This window comes from Monodelphis domestica, chromosome 6 (genome assembly GCF_027887165.1).
Source record: "Monodelphis domestica isolate mMonDom1 chromosome 6, mMonDom1.pri, whole genome shotgun sequence".
NCBI lineage: Eukaryota > Metazoa > Chordata > Mammalia > Didelphimorphia > Didelphidae > Monodelphis > Monodelphis domestica.
The window spans coordinates 23,137,878-23,153,912 of record NC_077232.1 but is presented as its reverse complement, the minus strand read 5'-3'; the positions used below and the strand labels follow the sequence as shown (position 1 = coordinate 23,153,912).

Below are 16,035 nucleotides of genomic sequence, written 5' to 3'. Positions count from 1 at the left end.
TTCTGGTAGGCCAATAATTCTTTTTTTTTTTAGTTTTTTTTAAATTTTATAGTATTTTATTTGATCATTTCCATGCATTTTTCATTAAAGACAAAGATAATTTTCTTTTCCTCCCTCCCACCCCCAGTGGCCAAAGTGTGATTCCACTGGTATCATATGTGTTCTTGACTTGAACCCATTGCCATGTTGTTAGTATTTGCATCAGAGTGTTCGCTCAGATTCTTTCCTCTGTCATGTCCCCTCAGCCATTGTAGTCAGGCAGTTGCTTTTCCTCAGTGTTTCTACTCCCACAGTTTGTCCTCTGCTTATGGATAGTGTTTTTTTCTCCTTGATCCCTGCAGATTGTGCAGGGACATTACACTGCCACTAATGGAGAAGTCCATTATGTTTGATTATACCACAGTGTGTTTGTCTCTGTGTACAATGTTCTCCTGGTTCTGCTCCTCTCACTCTGCATCACTTCCTGGAGGTCCTTCCAGTCTCCATGGAATTCCTCCACTTTATTATTCCTTTTTGCACAATAATATTCCATCACCAACATATACCACAATTTGTTCAGCCATTCCCGAATTGATGGGCATCCCCTCGTTTTCCAATTTTTGGCCACCACAAAGAGCGCAGCTATAAATATTTTTGTACAAGTCTTTTTGTCCCTTATATCTTTGGGGTACAGACCCAGCAGTGCTATGGCTGGATCAAAGGGTAGACATTCTTTTATCGCCCTTTGTGCATAGTTCCAAATAGCCCTCCAGAATGGCTGGATCAGTTCACAACTCCACCAGCAATGAATTAAGGTCCCTACTTTGCCACATCCCCTCCAGCATTCATTACTTTCCATAACTGTCATGTTAGCCAATCTGCTAGGTGTGAGGTGATACCTCAGAGTTGTTTTGATTTGCATCTCTCTGATTATAAGAGATGTAGAGCACTTCTTCATGTGTTTATTAATAGTTTTGATTTCTTTATCTGAAAACTGTCTATCCATGTCCCTTGCCCATTTATCAATTGGAGAATGGCTTGATTTTTTGTACAATTGATTTAGCTCTTTATAAATTTGAGTAATTAAACCTTTGTCAGAGGTTTTTATGAAGATTTTTTCCCAATTTGTTGTTTTCCTTCTGATTTTATTTACATTGGTTTTGTTTGTACAAAAGCCTTTTAATTTGATGTAGTCAAAATTATTTATTTTACATTTTGTGATTCTTTCTATGTCTTGCTTGGTTTTAAAGTCTTTCCTTCCCAAAGGTCTGACATGTATACTATTCTGTGTTTACCCAATTTACTTATGGTTTCCTTCTTTATGTTTAAGTCTTTCACCCATTTTGAATTTATCTTGGTGTAGGGTGTCAGGTGTTGTTCAATTCCTAATCTCTCCCACACTGTCTTCCAATTTTCCCAGCAGTTTTTATCGAATAGTGGATTTTTGTCCCAAGACCTGGGATCTTTGGGTTTATCGTATACTGTCTAGCTGAGGTCACTTGCCCCCAGTCTATTCCACTGATCCTCCTTTCTGTCTCTTAGCCAGTACCAAATTGTTTTGATGACTGCTGCTTTGTAATATAGTTTGAGGTCTGGAACTGCTAGGCCCCCCTCATTAGTGTTTTTTTTTCATTATTTCCCTGGATATCCTTGATCTTTTGTTATTCCAAATGAACTTTGTTATGGTTTTTTCCAAATCAGTAAAGAAATTTTTTGGGAGTTCCATGGGTATGGCACTAAATAGATAAATAAGTTTGGGTAGGATGGTCATTTTTATTATATTGTAGGCCAATAATTCTTAAATTGTCTTTCCTTGAATGATTTTCTAAATCCTCTGTTTTGTGAATGAGATGCTTCATATTTTCCTCTATTTTTTCATTCTTTTGGTTTTGTTTTATAGTGTCTTGCTGCCTTGTGAGGTCGCTCGATTCAAGTTGTTGTATTCTGGTTCTTAAAGACTGGATATCATACTTAGTTTTTTGGTCATCTTTTTTCTTTTGGTCAGATTTTCTTTGGAGGTCATCTTTCATCTTCCTCACCTCATCTTTCATCTGCTTTGCCTCATCTTTCATCTCCTTTGCCTCATTTTCCAGCTGGTTGATTTTGGCTTTCAAGACACTATTTTCTGTTTCCAGATGACTTATCTTAGTTTTTAAGTTCTTTCCCCAATTGCCTTCAGCCTCTCTTAATTGTGTTTTGAATTGCATTTTGAGTTCTTCCAATGCCTGTATCCAATTCTCTAGGATTTCTGATTTTTCCTTTGCTGGGTCCTCCCCCTCTGTTTTCATTGGCTCTTTGCTGATTACCTGTGCAGAAGCTGTCTATTGTAAATTCTTTCTTCTTTTTCCGTTGTTTGCTCGAGTTTATCCCTTCTTTGCTCCCTTTATTTGGCTGTGCTCTTGCTCCTCTCACTTTTTTTTGGTTTTGGGGCTGTCAGTCTCCCCTCTTGGAGCTTTGTCAGATCTCTTGGTACAGTTTCTAGGGGAGGAATTTTAGCTTCCCTGTCCTCTGGAGGCTTTTGATTGGATTGAGTTCAATTGGGTTGGGCTGTATGTGGTATGAAGCATTGAGGCTCTGAAAACTCCTGGATGGCTGGGCTACCCAGGCTCTCTCCAGTTCTCTTCAGCTGCTTCTCTGCTGTCTGCAAGTGCCTTTGCCCTCCTCCTTAAACTCTGAGGAGTTCTGATGGGATTAGTTCAACTCTATTGGTCTGGATGTGCCCAAGGCAAGGGTGAGACTGGAGCCCGATGGAGGGACCCAGCCACCGCCCGTTTCTCCCTGGCTTCCTCCCCGCTGTCCAAGCTGGATGCTCCAAGCCTGGAGCCCCGGGCTCACAAGGTAGACCCTGCAAACCAGCACCTTTGCCCACTCAGAGGTTCCTGCTGCTGCTGGGGGCTCAGCCCTCTGGGTTGTGGGGGAGGGGTCCTGGACCTTAGCTCTGCCTTCCACTTAGCTCTGAGTATTCTCAGATTCTGGCTTTTGGGGGGGCATACCTATTGATTTAAATCCAGAAGGAGGTTTCCCCGTTTCTGTCCTGTTGTTCAGATTGATTTTGGTACCCTAGGAGCATTCAGTTTGTATCGGTAAGGAAGGGTCTTCCATGAGGTCTGAACTTTTGCTGCTTGCTAAGCTGCCATCTTGACTCCCCAATTGGAGTTTTTTTTTCCATATATACTGGACTGGATTATCATCTCCTATTCTGAGCATTTTACAGATAAGGAATCTGAAGCAAATTGGGTTAAAGTCACATGCCCAAGGTCATACAACTATTAAGTGCCTGAGTTGGAATTTGTGCTGTGACCTTCCTGACTCCAAGCTTAGAAATGAATCCAGTATGGCACCTAGATGTCTGTCTGTCTGTCTGTCTGTCTGTATGTATGTATGTATGTATGTATGTATCTATATATGTATGTATTTCTGTATATAAGTACCATGTAAACTCAGTTAGAGTGAACATAAATTAACACAAATCAGTGTAAATATTCAAGGACAACAGATAATTATATATAATTTTTTTGCATTAAAACATTTTTAAAAGTATAATATTGTTGAGTTTTTTGAGCTGTTACTAGACAACAGGTAAGGTTAAAGAAACATGATAGAGAAATAGTTTAATGGTTTTGTTGTCTGCAAATTCATTGTCAATCAAGAATTATTATGAAAATAAAGTCTAATGAAATCATTTTCTAGATAAAATACTCCACAGAATGAAGAAACAAAGAGCTAATGTTCCAGTACTTTGTCAGACAAGAGCAGTACAAATGATGTTCCATTCTCAATGTCACTTTGGAGAAAAATCATTTATAAATTAGTAAGCATCTGAAAGAAGATGAACAAAACAAAGGTTTCAAGATACCGTGTACATTTTTATTTAAAAAAAAAAACTAGAGGGACTTAAATAGGGAAGACTAGGGTTATCTTTATGAATTGGAAGTTCTTTGACCCAAGGGAAAGGAATTATATACCTTCAGCTTGATATTCTTAAGATTTTTATAATGTGAGATGTCTAAATATACTTAAAAAAATAATGTTGTTAAACTGATTACATTTCTTGCCTGGGAAAGAGATAATGAATACTTGAGATCCTTATGATAATATTAAGGAGACATAAAATACTTTAAGCTAATTGAGAGAAAGCATGGTCTTAAACTGATTATCTTACATGTAAGAAGGTGATAACAAATATGTTCAAGGTATCTATGATAATTGAAGTACCTAAGAAATCTAAAGTAGTTAGGATGCTTAAACTACCTATGATATTTAAGAACTTTATTACTATTAGATACAATAAATAAGAGCACATATAGATATTTAGCAGGGAATGTGTTAAATGTATTATTTTTTTTAAATCAAGGGTTAAGAAAAAGTAATATACTGAGAAAAGAGAAAAGGAAAGAAGGTTGGGACTGAATTATCTCACATGAGGAAGAATGAAAGAATCAGTGGAAGAGATGGTGAGGGAGTGTTTGATAATACTTGAATCTTACTCTCATGAAATTGGCACAAAGTGGAAATAATATCTACCTTCAATTTGGCTTAGAAATCTATCATAATTTTGTTGCAAGGGGTTGATGAGGTTTGGTTGGGGTGAGGAAGGTTGGTGGCTCATTGCAGTATAAGCAAGGCCTAGAGAAGGGAGACACTGGGTTCAGATATGGTCTCAGACAATTTCTACCTCTGTGACTTTCAGTAAATCACTTAACTTCCTTGTGTAGCCCTTACTGCAATTCTTCCTTGGAACCAATATGCAACACTGATTCTAAGATTGACAATAAGGGTTTAGAAAGAATAATAAATCTGTCTTGCCAAACCAGAAAGTAGGAAGTCAAAAGGAACAACAAAAATAGAGGGAGGTCTCAGGGAGTTGAGGAACCATAAACAAAAAAAAAATATATTTGTGAACATGAAAAGGCTGAAAGGAGAGAAATAGAGCAGCAAATAGAGGAAAAAGAAGATAGAGAAATGAGATATAAGGGGAAAAGACCTACATGTCCAAAAATATTTTTGGCATCTCCTTTTGTAGAGGCAATGCATTGGAAACTGAGAAGGTGTCTATCATTTGGGGAATGGTTGAACAACCTTTGGTATATTGTTGTAATGTAAAACTATTGTGCCATGAGGAATGATGAACAGGATGAGATCAGAAAAACCTTGAAAGACTCATATAAACTGAGGCAAAGTGAAGTGAGCAGAACCAGGAGAGCACTTTATACATAATGGAAAAAGTCATCAATTATGAATGACTAAACTATTGTGAGCAAAACAATATTCCAAGGTAAACCCTAGGGACTCATGATAGAAAAAAATGCAGATCAAAACCTACCATTATTATCTTTATTTCCCTCTTGTTTTATACACAAATATACACACATATAGACAAACAGATAGATATATAGATATGATTTGAATCTTAATATTTTTGGAAGATTTCATTACAAGAATTTTTTTAGGAAGTGATTCTGTTTATTTGAATTTCTATTTTACTTTCTGGATCTAAGATAGTGAGGTAGTTTTACTTTATACTTTATTTACATATAATATTTTTTATCATGGATTCCACATAGTCTAATATCTTAAATTGCCTCTATTCAATCTATTTTATGGGTCATTAATTTTTTTCTAATGAGATAATTCATATTTTATGGTTTTTATTCTTTTTTTTATTTGAAACATTATGGAGTTGTTAGCTTCTACTTCCCTAATTCTATTTTTTAAGGAATGATTTTCTATATTAACCATCTTTACATTTTTTCCTTTTTTGCCCATTCTTCATTTAAGAAATTATTTACGTTTCCAAATTTGGCACTTAGTTTTCCACTTGATCTATCCTTTTAAAAATGTTCTTTTCTTTCATTTTTTGTGCCTTTTTAACCATTAGGTCAGTTTTTATAGTGCATATATTCTTCAGTGTCTTTCTGCTTCTATTTCCAAGTAGTTGATTCCATTTTTATAATTTTCTTACATCATTCACATTTATTTTCTTAATTTTTCCTATACATCTTTTATCTCTTTCCTGAAATCTTCTAGGATTTCTTGTTGACCTTGATCCCTAATATTTTTTCTTTGAGGTTTTTGTTTTTGCTGTTTTCATTTTGCTATCTTTTTCTGAGTTCATGTCTTGGTCTTTCTTGCAACCTCTATTAACCTGGGATTGGGAAGATTTTTTTTTCCTGTCGACAAACCCCTCATCTGTCCACCTCTGGGGTAAGGGTGAGTAGATGGTTTGATGGGCTACCTTTTAATTAACTAGTATCCATTTAGAATTTTCTGTAGGTGGTCAAGTGAGGGACTGAATATTGAGCTCCCAAAACTATTGATTAAGCTACCTGACCCAGCTTCCATGTCATTCAAAAGGATCATAGATTTATGTCATTTTGCTAGTTTGTGATTCTAGGCTAATGAATAAGGAAAGTGTTAGAATTGCATGGAAAGATTTAGGTTTAATGGAAGGAAAGAATTTCATAACAAAAAAAGCACCCAGAAGAGAAGTGGATTCCTCCTATAGATTCCATTGCAACAAGTAACTGGAAAATGTTGAAAATGGTGAGTTCAGATAAAACAAGAAAGACTTTAATGAGATGATGCAAAGTGAAGTAAACAGGACCAGGAGTACAATGTATACAACAAATGAAATATTACATGATGACCAAAACTGAAGGAATAAAATACTGTTAGCAAAGTAGATTTCCAAAATAACAAGGAACTCATATTGAAAACTGCTATCCAAAAGTGAAGAAGGAATGGCTTGAGTCTGAGTGCAGATCAAAACATGTCAATTTGTTTCCTTCATTAATTTTTTTAACATATATGTTGTCTATTATGGCATAAGCATTGTGGAAAAGTATTGCATGAAAGCCCAGTACATTTACCATACTGGAATTGGGGAGAAGAAAAGGCTGCAGAAAATCTGAATCCTAAAGTATCAGAAAATGATTGTCAAAAATTGTTTCTAGATTGGGCAGAGACAAGATGGTGCCTTAGAAGCAGCAAAAAAAGAAAATGCTATGACAAATCCTTCCAAACCAATCATTAAAAAGCGCCTCAAAATGACAGGAGTCAAATACCAAGAGCAAGATGGAGATAGGGAGATCACCTGATGAATAAAATTTGAAAGGTAGGAAGATACAATTAATTTTCAGGGGTAAGGGGGAAATTGAAGTAAACTACACACAGAGGAGTGCTGGCTAAAGCCCATTGTAACCGCGAAAATGTGGGTTTCCAAGACTGCCAATTGCCAAAACTGTAAAGGTTTTGGCCAAACTGTAAAGATAATTTTTAGTGTCTTGATTTAATAAAAAATAAGTGGTCACCATGGGAAAATTCCCAAATATGAAAATACCCAAGTCAGCTGGGTTTATGGAGATTTTAATTAATATAAATGAAGGAATTAAGGGAAGGAGAGAGAGAAAGAGAGAATAGAGAGTAGCCAAGCAGTAGGAAGGGCCTAGGCCATTGGCCTAGGCCTGAGCCTAAGGGAGAGCAAGTTAGTCTTTATCACTCACCACAAGATCATCTCAAGCAAAACTCCAGTCCTCTACTGAACTCCTGAACTCCTGAAATGAGTTCAGAGTCCCTCCTCTGAACTCCTGAATTCCTCCAATTCAGATTCCAAACTGAACTAAAAACAAACTGAATTGAATTCTCCTTTTAAAGAAATTTTCTCTTATGTCACCTCCCCTAAATTTTCACATCTACCAATCACAGTAGACACTTTTCCCAGGACTGCCCATTCCTAGTTCTTATCTTCTTTTTTTCTCACCTTCTCTGGTTAGATAAAATCTTCACACCTCTTTTGTTAAGCTTGCCTTTTGTAAGTTGCTTGACGTTTCAGTGATTAATTTAGTCTTTATAGGTACTTAGCACCCTTTTGTATTAGATCTAAAAATAGACCACCTAGCTTAGGGTTTTTGCTTCACTGAATTGGGGACTTTTTCATTGTTCAATCAGGAATTTTCAACTTTATCTTCCCCTAAGGCCCTGTCTGAGCAGGGTTTATTAATTTTAAAATTCCCAATACATTCCTGATTAAGTACTTCCATTGTTACAATAGGGGAATAGCTTAACCAAATCTTCTAAGGTATAGTCTGAGCAATTTTTAAGATTCACACCATTCTCCCCTCCCCCCATCACCAACAGCTCCAAGTTTCAAGTCTGGGCATAGGCAACTTTAGCATCTCAGGATCCTAGCTACACAAACAAAAGAGCACACCACACCCCAGACTCACCCCTTGAAATTTCAGGAACTAGTACTACCTCACAGTGAGGCCAGCTTGGCCCTTTCAAATTGTGCTGGGAGTGAAGACCTAGCCCTAGGGGAAAATAGCACACAGTACAGAATCCTGGTATCAGCTGAGGAGAAAGAATTAACAGCTTTCAGAATCCCCCAGTCACAGGCATATGTAGTCTGGGGAAATGAGCAAATAGCAAAAGAAACAATTAACACTAGAAAATTTCTATAGAGTTAAAAAACAAAGAACAGACTCAAAAGAGGAGAGTGAGTTCCAAAAAAAATATGCAAAACTTTAAAGAAAAATAGAAATGGTCTCAATCACTGAAAGAACTCAAAAAGTAACTCAAAAATCAAATAAGACATGTTGAAGAAAAATGGGGGAAAAGAAATGAAAGTAATGCAAAAAAAATAGCTTAAAAAGCAAAAATGGTCAACTTGGGAAAGAGGTGCAAAAATCAAGTGAAGAAAATAGCACTTAAAAAAATTGATCTATTGGAAAAGAGGCAAAGAAGTCCAATGTAGAAAAGAGTTCCATGAAAAGTACAAAGGAACAAATGGAAAAGGAGGATCAAAAAGTCATAGAAGAAACTCATGCTTTAAAATTTTGAATTGGACAAATAGAAGGGAAGGGAAAGGGGAGAGATATTAAAAGTGAAACCCTGGTATAGAAGAGAAGAATGAAAAGAGAAATGGAAGGATTAAAAGAGGAAACCAAGATGGAGGGGAATACACAAATGGTAATCATAACTGTGAATATAAATGTGATGAACTCATCCATAAAACAAAAGCAGGTAGAAGAGGGGATTAAAATCTAGAATCCTAATATATGTTGTTTACAAGATACACATTTGAGGCAGTTAGACACAAACAGAGTAAAGGTAAGAGATTGGGGCAGAATCTATTGGGCTTCAAAACTGAGACAAAGGAAAGCAGGAGACGGAAACTCAGACAAAACAAAAAAGCAAAATATTTCTGATTAAAAGACATTAAGAATATAATCATATCTTGATATAGGACAGTATAGAGAATGAAGTAATATTAATACTTAATATAAATGCACCAAATGGTATAGAATTCAGATTTTTAAAGAAGAAATTAAGGGAACTTAAGGAAGAAAAAGATAGTAAAACTATACCAGTGGTGAACCTCAACTTTCCCTGCTCAAAACTAGATAAATGTAACTAATAAATAAATAAGAAATAAGTACAGCAATTGAATAAAATATCAGAAAAATTGGATTTAATACATATCTGGTGAAAATTGAAGAGGGATAAAAAGTAATATACATTATTTTAAGCAGCAAATGGTATATATATATATATATATATGACCATGTCCTGGGGGGGGAAATCACAACCCAATTCAGAAAAGCAGAAATAATAAATAAAATGTATCCATATCATAATGCAAAAAAATTCTAGTCAATAGAGGTTCATGGAAAAGGAAAGTAAAAATTAATTTTAAACTAAATTATCTAATTCTTCAAAATGGATGGGTCAAAGAACAAATCATAGAAACAATCACTGATTTCATTGAAGAGAATGATGATGAGGAGAAAATATATCAAAATTTATGGAATACAGTCAAACCAGTACTAAGGGAAAAATTTATATCCCTGAGTACTTATATCAATAAATTAGAAAAACAAAAAAGCAGATTTATGAAATGTGCATGCAATAAAAAAACTAAAAGAAGAAAAAAAAACTTGATTTAAAGACTAAATTGGAAATCCTAAAAATCAAAGGAGAAATAAATGAAATTAAAAGAACTATTTAACTAATAAATAAGACTAGGAGCTGTAGGGAAAATTAAATAGATAGAGCTTTGGTTGGTTTGATTAAAAGAAAAGAAAGAAGATAATCAAATTTCGATCATCAAAAATGAAAATAGTGATTTCACATCTAATGAAGAGAAAATTAAAAGAATAATTAGGAGCTATTTTGACCAATTATATGACAATAATTCTTATAATGTAGGTAAAGTGGATGAATATTTACAAAAATATAAATTGCCAAGATTGACAAAAGATAAAATAAAATACTTAAGTAATTCCATCTCAGAAAAATAAATTAAACAAGTCATTAATCTACTCCCCAAGAGAAAATCCCTAGGGCTAGATGGATTCCCAAGTAAATTCTATCAAACAATTAATCCCAATACCATACAAACTATTTGACAAAATAAGCAGAGTCCTACCAAATTATTTTTATGACAAAAATATGATTCTGATATATAAGCCAGGAAGAACAAAAGCAGAGAAACAAAATTACAGACCAATCTTCTTCATAAACATTGTTTCTAATATTCTAATATATTAAATAAAATACCATCTATATAAAGATTTATTCACTGAAATCCAATGGGATTTATAGCAGGAATACAAGGCTGGTTTAATATTAGGAAAACTATCAGCACATTTGATGATATTAATCAAACTAATAGAAATAACATGATTATCTCAGTAGATGCAGAGCCTCTGACAAAATGCAAACCCATTCCTATCAAAAACACCAGAAAGCATAGGAATAATAAAATAATTCCAAGAAAACCAGCAGCAAGAGTTAGATAAATTCCCTTTGAAATCACTCTAGACAATAAAAAATAAGTAGGAATCCATCAGCAAAGATAAATGTTGGAATTATATGAGCACAATAACAAAACATTTTTCACACAAATACAATTAAATCTGAACAAATGGAATTAATTGTTCATCAGTAGGCGGAGCTTATACAATAAAAATGATATTCTTATCTAAACAAATTTACTAAGTTAGTGCCATAATAATCTACCAAAAATTATTTTATACAACTAGAAAAAATAAAAATAAAATCTATCTGGAAGAAAAAAAAATGTCAAGAATATCAAGGGAACTATTGAAAAAAAATTGTGAAGGATGATGGACTACCAGTACCAGTTCTTAAGATATACTATCAAGCAATACTAATCAAACAATCTGGAACAGAAGGGTGGAAGAATAGAATAGACTAGGGTTAATAACCTCAGCAATTTAATGTTTGATAATCCCAAAGATCCCATAATTTGTGATAGAAACTCACTATTCGATAAAAACTACTGGGAAAGTTAAAAATACTGTGGCAAAACTTATGTTTAGACCAATACCACACAGCCTATACCAAGATAAGGAAAAGATAGGTATATAATTTAACATAGTGTTATTATAAGTAAATTAGGAGGACAAAGAATAGTTTATATTTCAGATCCATAGAGAGGTAAGAATTTATGATCAAGCAAAAGATAGCGAACATTGCAAGAAATAAGATGAATATTTTTGATTATATTAAATTATAAAGGTTTTGTATGTACAAAACCAATCAACCAAGATTAGAAGAGAAATAAAAAAACTGGGGGAACATTTATAACAAATTTCTCTGATAAAGGTCTCATTACTCAAATATATAAAGAATGAAGTAAATTTTATAAGAATAGATATCATTCCCCAACTGATAAATGGTCAAAGGATATAAATGGGCAGTTTTTAAATGAAGGAATCAAAGCTCTAAATAAAGATATTAAAATTATTCTAAATTGCTCTTGATTAGAAAAATACTAATATAAACCATCATGAGGTACCACTTCACACCTATCAGATTGGTCAATATGACTGGAAAGGAAACTGATAAATGTTGAAGGGAATGTGACAAAATTAGGATACTAATGCACTACTGGTGGAGTTATGAAATGATCCAACCATTGTGGAAAGGAAAAATGAATCGAGCTTTGGTATTTCTGCCACTGAGATGGAGCAGACAGCAGTTGGAATATTAGAGTGAACATTGATGGAAAGAGAAGACAATTGGAGGGGGGAGGGGAAATTTGGAGAGTGAGAGTTGCTTTCAAGTGTTACTCTTTCCTGGCCCTGGGATGGGAAGGAGCATTTTCTCCCTGACTCTGGATAGAAGTACCTCGATTCCTGAATTTTTCCCAACTGTATACTTTACATAGATTCCTGTGATCATGTCATTAAACAAAGGAATTTAAGAGTAGTGGCTTGAAATTAAGGCTAGTCTAGGGGCACTAGCCCGAAGAGATAGTCCCAACCAGTTCTGATGGTCAGAATCTTTTTTACCTCTTGCTCTCTACTGCTAAAAACTTTGAATTTAAGAAAGCTAGCACAGATATAGCATAGACAGGAATAAAAGAAACCCACCATCAGGATGTGAGGCCTGGCCTCAGCTCAAAAGCTGAGAGAGACTCAAACCCAATCTGTGGCAAAGGATAGGGAAAATCCTTATTCCCTCTACCCTGATACCTTCCCAGTTTTGAACTTGCTATTAAATTCATTGTTAGTTAAATAAACACAGTCAGAAATCTTTATAAGGGTAAGGAGGCTTTAAGAGATAAAGGGTTTTTTTAGGGGATAAGTTCTCTGTAGGGGAGGTTCTTTGTAACCTCAGAGGGCAATTTGCAGTTATGCCTAAAAGTCTATAAAAGAATGTATATTTTTGATCCAGTAATACCACTAATAGGTCTGTATAAAAGACCTAAAAACAAATGGGAAAGGACCTAATTGTACAAAAATGTTATAGTTATTTTTTATGTTGGCAAAGAATTGAAAAATCTAAGGATGCCCCTCAAATTGGGATTGGTTGAACAAATTGTGGTTTGTAATGGTGATTGAATACTATTTTTCTATAAGAAATAACGAGCAAGATGATTTTAGGAAGAGTTGGAAAGACCTATATGAACTGAATCAGAGTGAAATGACTTGAACCAAGAGAATGTTATACAAAATAACTGAAATACTGTGGAATGATCAAATGTGTTAGATTTTGATACAAACAAAAATTCAATAATCCAGGACATTTATGTGGAAATTATGAGAAAAAATGCTATCCATCTCAAGAGAAAGAACTTTTGGAGTAGAAATGCAGATGAAAACATATTAATTGTCACTTGTTTATTTGGGTATATATTTTAGGGCTTCTGTTTTATAAAATAAATTATAAAATTATTTACTTACAAAAAATAATCATGTGGAAATGTATTTTCATGATAATAATTAATGACTTAGATTGAATTGCTTTTCAGCTCCAACAGGTTGAAAGAAAGGATAATATATGAATCAAATACCTTCAGAAAACTTATATATAGAAATTTCTTAAAAATAAACATTTAAAAATTAAAAATATTTTTCTATGTGTAACTTAAATAAGTAAATTCAATAATTTAAAAAATAAGCAACTGGATATTTTCATAAAACTCAAAAAATAAAATTCTCATTATGTAGGGAATCATTCTTTTCTAGCATAAATTTATATTAAATAGGTTTCAGAGTACCTTATAAATTTGACATTTAATGAATTTGTATTAAAAATGCAGAACAGTTATACTATCCATCATTATCATAGTGCCAGTCCTTCTCATTATTTTTATTAATATTATTCCTAATTGTACAAAATGAAGTTTACTAACTTAACTCAAATGTCTTCTGAGTTGTATAGACTGTCATGTGACCCTGACCACATTCAGAAGAGACAGTTCTATTATTTCAAAATATTTTTAAAATATTTGGAAAGAATAAATTTAAATGAAGATATAGTGATTTTCTTTCAAAGAGCTTCAGTTAATAAACAAAACAACATACAGGACTAGTGAAGGTAAGAAATTTGTAAAAGCTTCAATTTCCCTTAAATTTATCCTAGCAAGTAAATTCATCATTCTTCTTCTGTTTTTCCATTTTTCTGTCTCTGTTTTATTTTGTTTCTTTATCATTCTTTGCCTCTGCCAATATGGATAGCTGAATCACTGTCTCTCTGTCTTTATCCCTCTGTTTCTATGCCTTACCTGACCCTTTCTCCTCTCTATTTCCTTCTTTTATACAAAATAATTAAATTGATTTTTTTCAAAAGTGATTTCATGTGTTTCTAGAAAGTAGTAGGAAACATTGCATAATTGTAATCAAGGTACAGTTGATATTTCTCATAATTTAAATAGTAGCAAATAATTCAATCTCAGTCATTAGCATAAGAGTCAGTTTTAGGCAGATGCCTTTTCATTTCAACCAAATCTCTTGAGGGACTCTCCTTTGTGTGCATTTTTAGTACAATGAAAAAATTAGCAAATATGCATTTTTGTCGCAATCGAGTAATAAGAGAAGGAAAAAAATTACATATTTCAGTAATTGATCTATATCCTAATTCACTTAGGAAGTAGTTTTCTCAGTGCAGCAATGACATCTTTATTTCTCAGACTATATATTAGAGGGTTAAACATTGGAGTCACAGTGGTATAGACAAGAGCAAAAATTTTTACAGATTCTCCTGAGGACTTGGGCTGCAAATACACAATGCTTGCTGACCCATAGAATAAGCCCACAACCGTGAGGTGAGAAAAGCATGTAGAGAAAGCTTTAATCCTCCCAGAGTTTGAAGGCAACTTCAAAATAGTGGTGATAATTTTAATATAGGATGCAAGTATCAATAGAAATGGAATTAGAATTAATAGCAGAGCAGGAACAGCAACAAAGATCTCTGTCTTATGTGTGTCTCCACAGGCTAACTCCAGTAATGGTGGGGCATCACAGAAAATATGATTCAGCTTGTTTGGCCCACAAAAGTGCAGATGAAATACCTGGTATGTCTCTACAAATAGTATTGGGATACCGATCAGCCAGGAAGACACAACCAGTTGGACACATAACTTGTGATTCATGATGAGAGGGTAGTAGAGAGGTTTACATATGGCCACGTAACGATCATAAGCCATCACAGCTAAGAGTAAGCATTCAGCACTACCAAGAATATAAAGGAAGAATGTTTGTACAGCACAGGCTAAGAATGAAATAGTTTTCTTCTGAGTCCAGAGATCTGCCAACATTCTGGGGATAGTGACTGATGTGTAACAGATTTCCAAGAAAGAAAAGTTCCCAAGGAAAAAATACATAGGGGTTTGGAGACCTGAGTCAATCTTGGTGATGACAATGAGGAGGCCATTTCCTAATATTATACTCATGTAAATGACAAAGAAAATCCCAAACAGAATACCTTGGAGTTTGGGAAGATCAGAAAATCCCAGGAGAATGAATTCAGTCACAACTGTGAAGTTGTCCCCTGCCATTGTACTCTTCTTCAACTTGTTGAAATGATGAATTCAAAAATAGCCAATCACTTTCCTTCTGTACTCCTCAGTTTCCCTTTCAGCAAAGAAGAGAAAGTTGAATTATAGGAAATGAAAGATTCATTCTGGGTTTAATACATGGATCCTCCCCAGTATTCTATGTCATATTTTCCAGGCCCTCCTATAGTATTTGAAGGCAAAACAGTCAAAACCTCTCAACAAGGGATTATGAGATTCTTCCTATGTGCTTAAAACCATGATAACTTGCTATGACTCAATTTCTAGCATATTTGAATAAAAATTAAGAAGCATAGAATGTCATCTAAAACTGGAAAATCTACCTTAGTCTCATGAATGCCAATAGAAATACCAGTCTAACATATTTAATATTTCTGCTTTCTAAAATAGTTCTGTTCTAAAATAGTTCCTGCACAGCAGGAACAAATGTGTTCATGTAAGTGATGAGATAGAGAAAAAGATGTGCTATGAATTCTCTCAATTAGGATATCCCTTATTGCTTTGTTCTTTTTGCCTCCCTACCTTTGCCCATTGTACACACACACACACACACACACACACACACACACACACACACACATTTATAAACACACATAATCATACAGATATGTATGTGGGCCTATGTATATATGCTTGTTTGTAAATGATCATACATATATATGTGTATGTATTTGTGTGTGTGTGTGTGTGTATCCTTACTTAGGATATACACTTACTTATATACTTGTGTA

General features: G+C 34.1%; 1 protein-coding gene across 1 annotated transcript; it reads right to left on the bottom strand.

The window, feature by feature from the left end:
- Positions 1–14,368: 14,368 nt before the first annotated feature.
- On the bottom strand, positions 14,369–15,286 carry LOC100022446 (olfactory receptor 10AG1-like). Its single transcript, XM_016422861.1, has one exon. The coding sequence runs from the start codon at positions 15,284–15,286 to the stop codon at positions 14,369–14,371; it is 918 nt and encodes a 305-aa protein (XP_016278347.1).
- Between the last annotated feature and the right edge of the window lie 749 nt (positions 15,287–16,035).